A 17,689-nucleotide genomic window follows, 5' to 3' on the forward strand; every position below is an offset into this window, starting at 1 on the left:
TTTTTTTCCTGATTGTTGTGTCTCCCAGTCTGAAACAATACTACCACAAAATCAGGCATGTCATATTGTATGCTGGAGAATGAATTTGTGGCATCAAACTCATAATATGTACCAGATGCGGGCTTCTGTACACTTTGATATGTATAAAATTGCAGAGGAAGCTGTGGATTTTTTACTATATCAGCTTTGTGTTTAAGAGCATAACTGGCCTCATATTCAACAACAGGGATTCTTAACTCCATAGTCTGAATAAGGCATTTCCCTGCATCAGGTAGGGTATTGGGCAGAGCTTCCCCTGTAGAGTTTAATGTGCTGTACCTCATCAAAGCATTGTTATCATTGGCAGCTCTTCTAAATGTAATTCTTAAACCACCCTTCCACATAATGTCTTTGTAATCCGAGAAGAATCCTGGCAATAGGCGCATGGGGAACAGCACTGTGTGGTTCTTAGATAATATCTTATCGCCAGCTTCAAATCCGCCTATTTTGTAGTATGAAGCCTCGGTTTTGGATAATTTCAATGTGGCCAAAGCTGTGGAGGTAATGCCGGGATAATCCACTCTGTTTATAACAACGCCATGTTTTCTGACCTCAATTTCAGAGAACAGATGCGGCACAAAATTGTCGACAAGTCTTATATTTGAATTTGCCGGATAATCTGTTCCATCGAGCTTTACAACATCAAATTTGATGTATAGATCTGCTCTATGGGGGTGTATAAAGCCATCCCCTACATCAAGGTCTATCTCAATTTCTGTGTTGGGTTGATTTAAATTTGCAAATGTCCTCCTGTTTGGGGGGAATGACTGCAGCTCATAACTCTCAATATTTTCCATTGTATGTATTTTTATTTAAATGTTAATCTCTATGATTGCAGTTGTTGTGGCTCCAGCAAAATCAACTAATTCTTCTTTTTCGTTAGTGACCATCAATTCGATGTAGTCTATTCTGTTGTGGCACACAGGAAAATATAATGTTGGGGATGGATTGTAGATGATGGGCTCCATGAATTCAGAATTAGGTTTGAATGTTGCAATGATCCCGGTTTGTTTGTGAGTGCCTATGCCATTTGATTTGGTGATCATACCCTCAGCCACATTACAGTGAATATTCAGAGTCTCTATAGCTAAGAATTTAGGTATATTCATAGCAGTGTGTTTGATGCCTGCTTCAAGTTTTGTGTTGTTCTCAAAGCCCAACAGCTCTCCTATAGTACCCAGATGCACTGTTTCTGTGGCAGATACAATTTCTACTCTGTGAGTGACAGAATTTTGACTTAACGCTATACCTCTGGGTAATTGAGCATTTAGAGTGGACAGATTATATTGCCCTGGAGTGATGACAATTTTTTGATCCCCAACTGCAATTGTGTTGTTGTGGTGTGTAATATTAGGGATCAGGTACATGCCATAAAATGCCCTGAGAGCTATTGTTTTGGGATACACTATGTCATCATGCAATTTGAGTTTCAATATTGAATTTTGGCTGGTGAGATGGAATACCCCCATGATGTTTCAGATACCACAAGGCTTTTTGAAAATTTTCAATTGATGGTTTATTTATTTGAGACATATATCTAAGAACAGATAAACACAAATGTCCACAATTAACATCTTTGAAGTTTTGAACACGGGCATTATTGTAATAAAGATTAGTTGATTTTAGATATTTTACTAAATTTTCAGGTGGAACACCTCCAAATGAATCAAACACAAATGCCTCATTTTTTAAATATTTAAGATAGCAGATCCAGTGAGTGCCCTGATTTTTGTTCTCATCCAAATTAACTATGCCACACTCTTTGTTGAGTGGTTGTTCCGGTAAAGAATCAGACATGTACACACCTCTAAAATTTTTGATGCCCAGTGGCTTGATTAAAGCTTCAATATCTTGGTTTGTAAGCGGCTCTTGTTTTTTTTAAACTTATTCATGGCTCTCTTAACACCTTTGCCTTGTTTCTCCATTGCCAGGTTATGTCGCCTCTGTTCATCTAATTCTGCCCTATTCTTCTTGGCATCTATTACTGTTTTTGCTATGGCGGCTGACCCCCCGGCCAAGCTCCCAACAGCCCCGAGAGCAGCTAAGATGGCAGGGATGGTAAATATAAATCCCCCAACATGTGATTTTTTTCTTGATTGCTGTAATTTTTTTAATTGGGGGGTACTAAGCAACAATTTCATACCATGCCCCTTGGCAATACAAGAGCTTTTTCTCTTGCGCTGCTTTTTGGTCAAAAGGCTGTCAATAGGCCCAAGAGATTTGAGACCTGCATAAGGTATTTGATACATAACACCCTTGGCCTTCATTGTAGGTTTATTATATACATATTCACAACCCCCACCCCAGTTTTTGTTTGGTGCTCATCGCTATGGTGGTCCCCAATGCTGAAATTCTCTCACTCAAAGAAGCATCTTTGCTTACAAATCTACCAAATGCAGCCTCTTCTAATTTCTTGTCTGCAACATGTCTCTTGTCAAGATCAGAATGTGTGTTGTATGCTATGTCATGGTCTCTGCAAGCAGCATCTAAAAGATTAACACCAGGATCACCTCTGTTTAATCTATGATCCAATTTCGTGCCTGGACCACAATACTGATAACCTGGAATGTGTAGTTCAAATGGCAGCTTGTTTATAATGTCATTAACAAGGCCCCGACCCTCAGAGACATTCCAAAATTTAGGTGGTAGAGTATTAATAATTTTTATGAGATATCCAATCCCCTTAGTGTCATTCACTATAAAATTAGACAATTTGGTGCTTATCATGTCCATAATTCCAACCTTTTCATTGTAAAAATTGTGGTTCCCAGCATTTTCCTCCCCAGCTATCACCAATAACCTATCTACAAGTTTCCTGACATCATCAACCCACACAAATTCTTTGGGCAGGGTGTTGTATTGTTTGATCCCACTGCCAGTCTTCATTTGTGACCATATGGGCTTGATTAAATTATTGTATTTTGCTCCACTGCTCGACTTGACTCTTTTTTGTGTGGGATCATTGTTCTGGTATAGAGCATCTGATTTTATTAATATTTCTTTGTAATCCTCATAATCTTGATCTGTATAGCTGCCAGGTCTCTTCCTAGTCATCAGTTCCCATAATCCAGGTGTGCCGGCATATTTAACAAAAGCACCTTTTTCTCCAAGTCGAGATTCTGAATATACAATTATATCATCTCCCATAAATGTTACTCTGAAATTGCCAATTCTATGAATGATGCTACCATCAAGCTCTGTGTCGGCATATAAGCCAAAAACCTCATCTTTATTGTCTTTAGGTGTTGTTAAATATTTTTGAGCAAGAAGACCCAATTCAATAGGATCCTGACTAGCTTCAATTCTTCTAGGAGCAACAGGACTAGGTGTATGAATACTGGAAAGTGGGGTGAGTGGATAATCTAATATGTTCCTTGCAGCTACAGGTACAAGCTCTGTGATCAAATTTTGATTTTGCTCTGTAACAGTCTTGATATTCTTACCTAAATTATTAATAGCGTCAATCACAGGCTGTTCTGCTTGTTTGTGTTTTTCATAAATTCCCCGGTTCTCTGATTTCCATCCTTTAAATCTTTTTACAAGATAATCTCTTAACTTAAGATCATCAATGATTGGTCGTTTCATGGTTATTTATATACGTCTCAACGTCTAGAAAATCGTTGATTTTATTTCTGTATTTGCCAGTATCAGGTGTTCTTGTCATATCAATTGTGACAAACCCATAACTGTCGTGGTTCCAGCACCTGCTGCAAAACTTGGAAAAATCATTGTAGCTCAAGTCCCCACCTACATATTCATCATGTATGTGCTTGAGGTTGGTATGATCTTGATGAAACACGCATATAAAATTGCTGTTGTCCCGGATCAGTTGCTTGGGTATTTTTGAAAAAGTCTGTGCAAGGTAGAAGCAATCAATGTTTTTGTGTCGGCCCTGTGTGAAAAAGTTTCTAACCTTGTTTTGATTATCCAATATAATGTCATCAAACACAACAACAGAATTATCGAGACATTCATCAAGTGGCTTAACATCTGGTTCAAAAGTGGCTATATCCAATCCATCATATAGCTTTATTAACTGCTGATATTTTAATTGTTCCAAGCTCTTAGAGAATACATACAAGTGCCTGTTTTTCCAGTCTAACCAGTTGGGTGCCAATAAAAAATTATCAACCATTAGTGTAGTTTTACCACAAGCAGATGGCCCAACAATAAGACACCTAATATTATCAGGCAGCAGCTGGCCATTTCTCTTATTCTGCTGTTCAGGTTCTGGCAGCCTTTTTATAACATCCCAGGTGTTCATATTATCACTTTGTTTGCATCGATCCAGCTGTTTTCCGGATGACCCAGCCATTTGACAAATAACTTGTTGCCTTTTCTGCGGATGATTTTTTCTATGAGATATGTGTCAGGCTGTTTAGTTTTGCTGAGTTCTTGTTCATAGAACCTGCCTTTGAGAATTTCTCCTCGGTGGTCTTTTATTATATATGTGTTAAGTTTCCCGGGTTTAACTTGAACCACGGTAAATAATTCAGTGCTCCAGTTTCTCGTAAAGCCTCTTTTGAATAAGTGCTTATATTTGCTGATTCTTACTTGATCACCCACCTTGTATTTGGCCTTTCTTGTTGTTGGCTGGTATCTAGGATAATAAACAGTGCTGATCAATTTTTGCTCATCAGATGAAGTTACTTCAGAGGGTTTCATGTTGATTGTGGAATGGACAGAGTTGTTATATTTTTGTAGAAGTTCTGGAAGAATATTAATCCATTTATAATTACCTTGGAGGGTAAATTGTTTATACATAAGATTTTTTAAGGTTCTGTTGAATCTCTCTACAATTGAGGCCTTGAGATCACTGTAAGTCGAGTAATGTTTTATTGCCTGGCTTTTAATAAATTGTTGAAACACTGAATTATAAAATTCTTTGCCATTATCTGTTTGCAAATAGCGCGGGGATCTTCCACTCTGATTTATGATTGTCCTGAGGGCTTCTGTAACACATTTTCCAGTCTTGGATTTAAGTGGCAGAGCCCAGGCAAATTTTGAAAATGTGTCTATCACAGTGAGTAGATACTTGTAGCCCTTGTTGATTTTGTCTAAGTTTTTCAACTGCCCACTTGCCATTTCAATCAAGTCGCTTTGCCATAAATCATCTATGCCCTTTGTGACTACTGGGAGTCTCTTATAATTATGTCGGGCTTGTCTGTGTAATTCATCAACAATAATTTGTCTAGACATAATATGTAAACAAGAATATTGCAACTATGGGGTGTTCAGCAGCTGAGACTGCAGGATTTTCTAAATATAATTTGTCCCCTATTTGTATTTTAAATTCCAAAGAGCCATCATCTTCAACATAGGCTGTTTCTAATGTATTGGGGTCTGTAAAATCCTCCAATTCTACACTGGTGATTTTCACTTTGTTCTCAGCATTTGTTATTGATAAGGTGGGGTAGTGGTGTGCCTGTGGTTGAAGCCAATATTTGATCTTGATTGGTCTCAATGTGCCCCCAACAAAAAATTGGTAATAAAATTGTGCAGGGGACAGCATATATATTTTGCCACCTGGTGTAAATGGAGAATCATATTCTTTGTTGGGGATGCTGTACAATTCAAGAATTACTGAATGTTTTGGATTCTCGATTATGCCTGTTATTTCCTTTTCCGCTGTGAGCAATCTGCTTGTTACAGATTCAAGATGCTCATTGATAGTCCTAACAATCTCTTCGTGCCCCGGCTTGATTCTTATGTCAATAGCAAGTTTCTTGTATTGTTGCACAATCTCTTGTAGCTGGGTGGCAAAAACAGACAGGGCATTTGCTTGATTGGATTCCATGGTCCCCAGCTGTTGCTTGATATTAGCTACAATTTGCTGCAAATTTTCAACAATTGCCAATTTTGAATTTTGAGCAGTAAGATCATGGACTTGTCTTCTGATATCCTCAAACAGGGCATGCAGTTCATTAATATGTTGATTTGTTGGTAGAGTGGCTACTGTCTGTGTGAGTTGTTTGATCTCTGCCTGGATATTCTTGATATCTTCTGATTTCAATATCCTATTCACTGCCCTCTTTATATTTTTAAGTTCCTGTGATGTAGGCAGATTTGATACTGTATTTTGCAAAGATTCAAGCGCCAATTTCACATTGTGTAATTCAGAAGCATCAGCCACATTTTGCATAGCATTTTGGAGCAGGGCTATATCTGCCTGAGAGGGTGTTGAATGTTGTAAAATTTCAAGCTTTGTTTGGATATCATCGATCAAATGATGAAAATGAGATAGTTCAGATTCAGTGTTGAGGTTTTCAAGCTTTGTGATTTGTTGCTGGACACTGACAAGGGTATCTACAATCCCAGGCAATCTGGATTCTAGTACATTTGCCAAATCATTTTGCACTGCTGCTATTGTACCTTCAAGGTGGGTTATGGAACTTTGAATTTTTCCAAAATCTTCATATGTTTCAAGTTGCAGCTTAATATTTGCTACACTCCGAGTTATTGCATTCAAAGCCTCAGAAGATGGCAAGTTGTTCATAAAATTTTCAAGTGTCTCAATTTTTTCTTTAACCTCGGCTATGGCATTGTTCAGAGGGTCCAGATTAGGTATTTGAAGTGATTGAATCTGTTCTTTTAGAGTGGAAATCACTAGATCAAAATCTTCTTGTGATTTTATGCTTTTGACAATTGTTTGGAGCTGGGTCTGGACATTATTTATCTGCTCTTCCAATTGCTGTTTCAATTGCTCAGAGTTGTAAGCCTGGGTCTTAAATTTGGCTTGAAGAGCTGCTACAGCTTCTTCTAAACTTTGAAAATTATCCAATGTGGCCAGGTCAGTATATTTCTGAAGCAGCAACTTGAGTTCAGAATCAATTTTAAGAAGAGGGTCCATGCATTGTGATTGCAAATTTGTAATTTCTAATTGAAGACTGGCATTGAGTGTAGTTTGCAAAGCTTGTAAATCACTTCTTAATTTCTTGACTCTGACATCAAGCATCAAAATCTCATCACTGTGATCTTCACGTCTTGTATGGCCAAATATATCATTAGGCATTTTTGTTTTAGTAGTTATTTATTATTGAATATCTGATTCTTAATTCTATAAAAAAGGGTATAAGCTTGTCATAAGATCCGGGGACCTCAATATATAAGCAGTCACCAGCAGAAACAGTATATACAGTGCCAGAAATCATGTTTGAGTGCTTAATTCTGTAAATATTTCTCCCTACTGAAATTTTAACATCACCCTCAGGGGTTGTAATAAATTGCAATTGACCACCTACAGGTAATTGGTAATAATTTAAATTATTGTTAAATATGTACAATATTTTGCCTGTTTCATCTTCAATATCTGTAAGTATGCTGTTCAGATGAATAATTAACAAGCCACTCAGTTTAGACATTACAGATTGTAAATCAGGAGAGGGTTGTGGTGGTGGCAGGTCCATAATAGCCTGTTTTTTGAACCCAAATAAGTTCATGGGCATGTTTATTTATTCCAAATCATGCTCTGTGATTGGGCATTGATTGCCACTTTTCAAATCACAATGACCCCACGGTAAAGTATGTATGCCACATGATAAAATGCATCTCTTATCATCATGTGGGTCCAGAGCCACTTTTCTTACAACATTTGAAGCCACTGAGTGATCCACACTCTGAATTCTGCATTCTGATGTTTTGATTGAACTCTGGGTTTTGAGGCAATTTTCATAATCTTCAATTTGGAGATCTTTGTCAACAGTCACTCTGCCAACGCCCTTGGCTTTTTTGGCAACAGCACCACTACATGTCTCAAAACTGTACGTCTTGGCACTTAACCCAGCAAATTTCACAATAACATCACCAAGTGTCTCATCTTTTAACATGCCGGGTACTTTTTTGTTGTGGGGTTGAATCCTTGTATGCTCGCTGGTATCAAAATATTGAAGCAATTCAGGTTGTGCCATATCTTGATAAACATCTTCTGTCTGAATATCAAGGATAAAACTATCCGTGTCCATGTACAACAGTTTTACACGATCACCATAAAAAGGTTTCAGCACATCATAATACAATGTTAACATATGTAATTTGGACAAATCCAATATCGCAGCCCCTACATAAATAGGTTTATCAAACTTAATCTTTGTTTTTTTCATGTTGAAAAGTGCCATGTGCTCATCATAAATTCTTCTGTAGTTGAAGTTGGGCTTTGCAACCAATTTTTTGCTCCGGCTGGGGTCAGTAATTATTTTAACATCGGTATGTTTTCTGACATTTTCTATTGTTTTGCCATAGACAGAATTGACCATCAATTTAAAGAAGGCCTTATCAAATTGGCTCTTTGCAGATGTTCGAAGCTTTGTATTTGTATCAATGTATGGTTTCATCCATCTTGAGTGCCTGAACCTCAAAACTTTTCCAACTTTGGTTACTTGAACACCATGACGCATCAGGAACTGGAGGTTTTTGTAATATATGACATAGCCTTGTTTCGGCTCCAGTGTCATCATGAGCTTCTTCTGTTTAGAGCCAGGTGAGCACTGAACCTCGGGAATTGGGGACAGATCAGGAAATTTTTTATGCAAATCATCAGGAATTCTCAGATCAACCTCTAAGAAGAGGCCATAATGACTGTCATCAAAGTCCTTAAGATCCTCAATATTGAAATCTTCAACCCATTCAAGCCCTGCATATGGCAGTTTTTGCATCATGGCATAACCATACAGGCTATTTGCATCTACATACAATATATAATTTGATGGCCGTGCTGGATCATAATCAGGCATATATTTGTTATTTGCTCTGGCATATCTCTGAGAACATTGCACCATCCCTCCTCTTATACCTTTCTCTATAAACAGATACGTATCTTGATCTTGGATCAGATCCAATTGCATTTTGGTGTTGAAAAACATTGCAGCCCATGCTAGGCCCGGGGCACTGTAAAAATACACTGGGTCCAATCCATAATTTTGCATAGAAGATTTTCTGATTACCTGCATTACATCAGCTAAGAGGGTCACATCAAGTTTCAAATAAGCCATGTGATAATCACGAAATGTCTGGCAATTTAATTCGTTCCACATCAAGTGGGCATGGTGATAATCTTCATCAGTGATTCCAGATCTTCTGATTTTGCTGTAAAATGCTTCTTGTGGTGGCAGAGAACACTCATCAAATTTAGAAAAATCTGTAACATAGTCATACGGATATACACCCTTCCGCCTAATTAATTTCAGGTCCAGATTTGGAAACATGGCACGTGTGATTATGAATTGCTCATCAGATAATCGAGAGGCCAGTGTAGCCAGGCTAGCAGGTAAAATTCTGTAAGAATCAAGAAATCTCATTTGAATAGGAACACCATTAACTTCAATTTTCTTGCTAATGGCAATATATTTCTCGTCATTTTCAGCTAAAATATTTAAATTCTGCTTGTCAAACCCCTCGTACCTGATCAGATGATGGAAATCATAATTGGATGCTCCATGGCAGAATATGGGGACAAATCTCGGTCTCTTGATCTTAATATTACAGCTACTACACAGGGCCTTTAAGAATTTACCATCTGTATGAGAATGGTGTTTCACCTTGATATTTGTATCTGAAAATTCAGAATCACATACCGGGCATTTTTCTGCATTGTTGAAATCTTCAATCTGTTTCTCTGTTAATGGCAACATGGGTTTTGATTTTAATAAGATGTTAGATGCTATGTCGCGGCACTCATTTTCTATTTCATCTGCAAATATTTTGATAGCATTTGGTCCCAAGTATGAGCGTGGCTCACTAGCTACACCGTCCCGTATAACTATATAACAAAAACTGGATGGTTCATGTAGCTGGTATGGTGTAATTGAAGAATCTTCAGGATCTGGATTGCAGAATGCAATAGGTTTGAGGTTCGATTCAAAATCACAGACAATATATGATGGGTGTTCCAACGAGGCTTCAAACTTTTTGAATTTGCAATTTTCACTTGGATTAGGCATCACCATATGAACAGGTTTATGATTGCCACAGTATTTCAGATGCTCAATTAACTTGTTTTTAGCAATTTCTGCACTCTCTTCACAAATCCCATTCACCATTTTCCTGCCATCAAATACAGTTAAACATCTTCTGCACAACTTGTATATTGTATGAGTTTTGTCTAGTTGTGTTCTCACTAAAGCTTGAAGATTATGTATCAGAGTGTAATGATTTGTGCCATCCTCTTCAATTAAGAGCAAATCAATTGGAATAGCAGATTCATCATCAATTGTACTGATTCTGAGAGGTTCTATCGAGCAATTGCCACGGCCAGTAGAGCAAATAAATACGTTAATAGATAATTGTTTACCGTTGATATCCCTGGCTCTTTTTTCAAATTTATCAATATTCTGAAGAGACATTGGATATTCTAAACCCTCCATAGCATCATCAAATTGATGTTCATGTTGTTTGTAATAATTTATTCTCTCGGGATGATTTAAAACTGGATACAAGGCAGCTAATATACACCACAGAAAGCATTTTTGGTCGGGATTTTTTATATTGACCACGGCTTGTTTGTTTTTAATATTGGCAGGTAATGGAAGATATGTAGATCCTTGTAATGGGCTGAATTCGGAAATGTTGACATATAACTTGTGTGGGGAGCCGCATAAGCTCCAGCCACTCTCTTTCGCAGCAAATTCAGAGTGCTTGATTTTCAATTGTTCCATCAAACTGCTTATTACTGTGTCTGAATTTGTATTTGAATATACAGGTACAGTTTCTGTTATGTGGGGCTGTGTAAATTTCGTGCCATTTGGTTTCTTATATTGTGTAAACAATTTGAGGGACAGCTTATAAGAGCCATTTTGTGCATTAAGAATTGCCTGCAGATCAGGATTTACACTGCTCAAAAAATTCTCAATGCCACATCTTGGCTCTGATACAAACTGGTAATCCTTAAGTTGGGCATTAAAACTGCTATGGATGGGTGCATGGCGTGGCTGCTTTGCTGCTCTGGCATTAAGAGGTGCTTCGTGCTTTCTCTTCTGATCAGATGTGGATGGTTGTGTTGATGACTGTGCAGAGCAAGTATCTCTATGTATATTTATGAAGTATTTCATGTTGTATTTTCTATGGCATTTGGGGCATATTATTCTGGGAGTTTTGTATTTGTCCGGGTTGCAAATCTTTTGGTGTCTGGCCCAATTAGAGCTAAATATATTTTTTTTTGCATTGATTACAATATTTTTGACTTGGCATTTTTGTTGTTGTTTATTATATACAATTTCCTGGGTTTCAATTCAAAACTTTATACTGGATAAAAATATCAGTTGGGTTCAGCAGTGTGATTTGTATGTGTGTCTATGTGTATATGTGTGTATACACTTAATATTTTTGTTGTTGTTTATTATATACAATTTCCTGGGTTTCAATTCAAAACTTTATACTGGATAAAAATATCAGTTGGGTTCAGCAGTGTGATTTGTATGTGTGTCTATGTGTATATGTGTGTATACACTTAATATTTTTGGCTTTGGTATTTATATACAATTTCTTGGGATTCAAATCAAAACTCTATGCTGGATAAAAAATATCAACTGGGTTCAGCACTGTACTGTGTGTGTGTGTCTATGTGTATATGTGTGTATACACTTAATATTTTTGGCTTTGGTATATATATACAATTTCTTGGGATTCAAATCAAAACTCTATGCTGGATAAAAAATATCAACTGGGTTCAGCACTGTACTGTGTGTGTGTGTCTATGTGTATATGTGTGTATACACTTAATATTTTTGGCTTTGGTATTTATATACAATTTCTTGGGATTCAAATCAAAACTCTATGCTGGATAAAAAAAGCAGAAATATGCCACAACTTGGCCACAAGTGGACCGGAAGTGGTCAAACCGGAAGTGGTCAAACCGGAAGTGGTCAAACCGGAAATGGTCAAACCGGAAGTGGTCAAACCGGAAGTAGACCGGAAGTGGTCAAACCGGAAGTGGTCAAACCGGAAGTAGACCGGAAGTGGTCAAACCGGAAGTGGTCAAACCGGAAGTGGTCAAACCGGAAATGGTCAAACCGGAAGTGGTCAAACCGGAAGTGGTCAAACCGGAAATGGTCAAACCGGAAGTGGTCAAACCGGAAGTAGACCGGAAGTGGTCAAACCGGAAGTAGACCGGAAGTGGTCAAACCGGAAGTGGTCAAACCGGAAGTAGACCGGAAGTGGTCAAACCGGAAGTGGTCAAACCGGAAGTGGTCAAACCGGAAGTAGACCGGAAGTGGTCAAACCGGAAGTGGTCAAACCGGAAGTGGTCAAACCGGAAGTAGACCGGAAGTGGTCAAACCGGAAGTGGTCAAACCGGAAATGGTCAAACCGGAAGTGGTCAAACCGGAAGTAGACCGGAAGTGGTCAAACCGGAAGTGGTCAAACCGGAAGTAGACCGGAAGTGGACCGGAAGTGGACCGGAAGTGGACCGGAAGTGAACCGGAAGTAAATATGTGTGTGTGGGTGGGCGTGGGTGGGTGTGGGTGGGTGTGGATGTGGGTGTGGATGGGGGTGTGTATGTGTGTATTAATACGTTTGGCATAATTTTAAGTATGGGCATCAAATTGACAAGTTTATGGACAACAATCTCTCAGAAGTGCCTTTTGTAAGTATAGGCACATCAATCCGAGGGGGCTCTTCCTTTCTGATGGAATCCATGGGGCTTTTTTACAAAAATCTTGGATTAGGCAGGGTTCCACACTTGAGTAAAAAACTCATATGGACATGTTGAGCTAGTTTTAAGTATAGCCAAATCTGCTTGAGGGGGGCTCTTCCTTTCTACACTTGGTAAGTGGTCCTGGTTGTACCACAAATACAACTACTGTTATGCAACGTTAGAGTTGTTATTTGTAATGATAAGGGGCTGGCCCCCGTATCATGTGACGGGAGCAAAATAGCCTAAGTGCTGACGCTCCCAAAATTTTAATTTCAACTCAACTCAACTCATGAACTTTATTCAATTGAAGTTTTTCAGTACTTTCTTTTGTCTATTGGCTTAAAATAATTTCAATACTGCATAAAATTTCCAAAATATTCAAAACTTCAAACATGAAACTTATATTTGATAGAATTACAATGAATTGAAACAATAATGGTTTATTTCGTATATTTGACTTTGGTTACCTGCCACTTTTTGTCTAATCGCGAAGATGAGGCTGAGTGATGAAATGGTGACATTGATGAAGGTATACTCACAAAGACATGCATGTCTATTCCGGAATTCGAATCCGTTTCTCCTGGTGCTGTAGCGCTCTATGCTAACCATTTCACAACTAATCCGGTCCCTGCCCATAAGACCCGAACACATTTTGAGGTGGACGAGTTTTCTCTTTTGATCCTGTTAGGGCATGCCTAAAAGAAGGGGAAAAAATCTTTGATAGACATCTGGCATACCGGGCCCAAGTTTTCTAGGGGCCTATAAATTCAAGATGGCTGCCGCTTGACGCACCATCAAAGGAAATCTATCATAACTCCTTTAAAATGGGTTTTTGACAATTTTGCGTAGAGACATATTTTGTTCAGAATTGAAAATGAAACAAAACATATTGTTACAGTTCTTTCATATCTTGTACTGTTATTGAGATATATCAAAAGAATCCGTACCCTTTTCTGCAAGGATTTTAAGCAATTATTTTATATTGCCAGATCCTGGTCATAAGACCCGCTGAAATTTTGAGGGGAACGAGTTTTCTCTTTTGATACTGTTAGGGCATGCCTATAGAAAGGAAAAAAACTTGGGTAGACATCTAGAATACCGGGCCTAAGTTTTCTAGGGGCCCATAAATTAAAGATGGCTGCTGCTTCACCACGCACCAACAAATTAAATCGATCATATCTCCTTTAAAATAGTTTTTTACAATTTTGCATAGAGATATATTTTGATCCAAATTGAAAACGGAACAAAAAATATTTTACAGTTTTTTTTTTCATATCTTGTACTGTTATGGATATATATCCAGTGAAAGAATTCCGTATCCTTTTCTGCGAGGATTCTAAGCAATATTTTACACTTTACTCGACATTCCGGCATATAAAGGGCAAATAATTACTGCCTGTGATACCTTGTTTATGCCTACTATTGTGGAGCATGGCCAGTGTGACGTTATACGTCAAAGATGGCTGCCTCTGAAGACATTAGCAAAGAACATGGACCATGTCTCCTTATCTCCTTCAGAAGTTCGTTGGGTTTTTGAATGAAGGCAAGACATGTGTATGGAGGATGCCTTCATTTTGAGGCATGAAATCATAAGTATAATACTAGGTGTTTTGCTGGACAATGTGTCAAGAGAAGATACATGACGTCGGGAATCCAAGATGGCCGCCATGGAGGTTCTGAGCATAAAATACTGTCCATATCCTGATTTACAGTTCGTTTATCAGATTTTTCCAGAGGTATTATCTATTACTAAATAGCAAGTGAAAATATATTATTATCATTTTTGTAACTACAGTAGTTACAAAAATGATAATAATATATTTTTACTTGCTATTTATTAACAGACAATACCTGTGGAGAAATCTGAAAAAGTGTAAAATATTGCTTAGAATCATCACAGAAAAGAGTACGGAATTCTTTGACTAAATATATCTCAATAACAGTACAAGATATGAAAAACAGTGTAAGAATATTGTTTGTGCAGTTTTCAATTCTGAACAAAATATGTCTCTACGCAAAGTTGTCAGAAACCAATTTTAAAGGAGTTATGATCGATTTATTTTGCTGGTGCGTGAAGCGGCGGCCATCTTGAATCTATGGGCCCCTAGAAAACTTGGGCGCGGTATGCCAGATGTCTACCCAAGATTTTTTCCTTTATTTAGGTATGCCCTAACAGGTTCAAAATAGAAAACTCGTCTTATGGCCAGAGACCGGATTACACGGAGGTCAGCTGGAAACTAGCTCTAGCAACCCATTCTTTGCATATACTCGTCCCGGGAATCTTTGAAGCGAGTGAACGAAAACAACAACAGCACGGGATTGCGTGGAGGGGGAAAAGTGACTGCAGCTACCAGCCGTTGCAGTACCTTGCTCTACTATTATGCGCGACCTTTGCTCCATAGATTGCAGGGACAGAGTATAGAGTACTAGTACGAATCATTACTCACTACATGTGAATTGCTTTTGCAGGTTCGAGATAAATGGAAGCTAGCAGCGGTGAGACCCGTAGAAGAACTCATCCCCGCTGACTATTTGCAAGGACATACGGACTGCATGTATATTGGTTCTTGATCGCTGAGATCACCGCAGATTTGCCAAGGACTCCCGGGTGATAGTATTGTTAGTGTCATTGTGTGCAAGCAGAGGAACAAACAACTGGTTTATTACGGGTATTGCTTGAACCTTTGGACAATGTGATTACTAGTTCTAGTAACGTCTCAATCCTTTCAACGCACAACACGATTTTTCTTTCGAAACAGTAAGTGAACAATAACTTTGGGAATAATCCTCATTTTATACAAAAGGTACATTGTAGTGTCTAGATGATCCCTGGACTTTATTTGAGTCAACGAGAACTTCCTAGTTGATCGGAGAGATACCCGATTGCTGGTCTTCAGGAAAATAAAACATCACAACAATCATACAATTTCATCTTTCCATAGAGGTAATCATTGTTGTATGATTACCTTTTGTTAACGAGTTTTTTATGTTTCTAGATAACACACCAAAAATGACATATTTAGTAGAAAACATTATGTATTGCTTTTGACACATGCTAGATTTTAAGCGGTTCCTTCTGTGAAGGAATTTAAAATAGTGTTTTTACAGAAATACATGTTGAATACTTCTGTAAATGAAGGTTATTATGATTATTAAAGAAATTATGTTATATAAGAATGAATTTTGATTTATTATTATGTGGTCAAATGTACCTAAATACGATTTTGAGACAGGTGAGTGGATTGGCTGCTTGGTTGATTTGGTGTTTAAAGTCCACTTTATGCACAGCAAGGCTAATCGGGACCGTATCACACCCTTAGGATCTTGCTCCGCGCTACGGTACAGCTCCTGCCGCATCCTGGTGTACCACAGGCCCTCCCGGGTTTGATAGGAGCCCAATTTTTCTCCATCTAGTTGGACTATTTCCCAGTTCAGATCTACTAGATTTCTTAAAGCTGCTACGGTGTATACTATGGTATACCCTATGGTATCGCCTTTCTAACACATAGCTTACAACTAGGTGCAGCCTGATTTTCCATGCCCAGCATCTCCACCACGTATCACACCCTTAGCTATGAGGGATCTTAATGAGAATGTAGCTCACTCAATCATTCATATTTGATGGTAGAGTAACTAGCTGCTCATTGTGAGCTCGATGGTAAGGAGCTATTACATTACAAATCTAATAAGATACACTAACCAAGACTAGAAATAGCAAACAGTTAACAGTTGGATTTTACAACCTTCGAACCTGAATCATACATGGTAAGGGTAAGCTAATTACCTGTCTAACCTGAAGTCTGTAGATTAAATTTTAAGATGAAGTTCTAGAACGAAGTGTAAACCTATACTGAAGGCTTGCTTCTCAAACTAAGTCAGGAAGACTGATGTTTGAAGACAAAACCTAAGAGCGCTGTTCACTATTCCAACACAATCCAAAGATAGATCCTTTCTTCTACCTTTCTCCTCTATTCCGCTACCAGTGGAGACTTCCTCTACACCGATTCGTCAAGTTTTGACTTCCTATATCTCAGCAAAATTACAACCTGTTTAACTGTGAGCAGTTTCCAACACCAGTCTCCAGGAAGTCTCTATACATTTGACTCTGCATTTTTGACATGCCTAAGAAAAGCAACTCGCTGGTACAATAAGTGAACGACCCTTGGTCAGATTATAGCTTTTAGAAAATGTACAGACTTGCGCTTCGTTACGCTACCTAGAGGTGAGGAGTTCTTCAACTGGTATTGGGGTGACGTGGGGTTAGTACGTCGAACCCCCAGCCATTCTACGCGCCGTTCGCTCCATTTCTTCTGGAAAATGTTAAATAGACAGAGCACACGTCCCAGAAAGTTCTCTAAAAAGTCATTTTTCCTTTGAGGATTCGAACTTTGGAACTCTTTATTATGGATCTAGTGTGCTACAAGTTGGTTCTTCGCCCATACTTTGTTGCCAGTACGCTACATGGAAGGACAATTCAATGGTCTCTGCACAAGATCCAGTTCGCCTTTCACCACCACTCACAACGAAGGGCAAATGCCTCTATCAGGAAGCGAAGCTTGGAGTAAATGCCAGAGTTGTGTAGTGGTTTGGTTGAACGGCTGGTATTCTGAAGTTCCAAGGATCGAGCCACCAACATGATAGAAACTTTTTAAAGAACTTGGAGTATTCTGTTATTACGCTTTCCAGACTATTGTGAAGCTCAAGATTCTGGAGATTCGAGGTGTCATGTAAATGGCCTCGTGGCGCGGTGGTTAGCGCAGGTGGTCAGTGTACCACAGGTCCAAGGATCGATTCCAGCAGGGAGTGAAAGCAATTTTCAAGGGCATGTTGGAATTATTTTATTTTGATTTCCATGCTTACAGTTGACAGCTAAAAATTAGATATCGTGGTGCAGTGGTTGCGCACGTGCTCCATGTTCGTGAGGTCCAAAGATCGATCCCCGTTGCAGCCACAATAAATTTTTTTGACCCAATCTCAACTTCTTATTTCAATTTCTACATTGCTGCCGTACTTGTTTTATTTTCA

General features: G+C 38.4%; 1 protein-coding gene across 1 annotated transcript in view; it reads left to right on the forward strand.

The window, feature by feature from the left end:
• LOC146004785 (dipeptidase 1-like) overlaps positions 1–15,728 on the forward strand; it is a 299,723-nt gene extending 283,995 nt beyond the window's left edge. Inside the window, exon 12 of the mRNA XM_083143808.1 lies at positions 15,134–15,728. Coding sequence (XP_082999934.1) covers positions 15,134–15,235 — 102 coding nt within the window. The 3' untranslated portion in view covers positions 15,236–15,728. The remainder of the gene's footprint in view (positions 1–15,133) is intronic.
• Positions 15,729–17,689: the final 1,961 nt, after the last annotated feature.

Source organism: Lepisma saccharinum, chromosome 22, assembly GCF_977018435.1.
Source record: "Lepisma saccharinum chromosome 22, izLepSacc3.1, whole genome shotgun sequence".
Lineage (NCBI taxonomy): Eukaryota > Metazoa > Arthropoda > Insecta > Zygentoma > Lepismatidae > Lepisma > Lepisma saccharinum.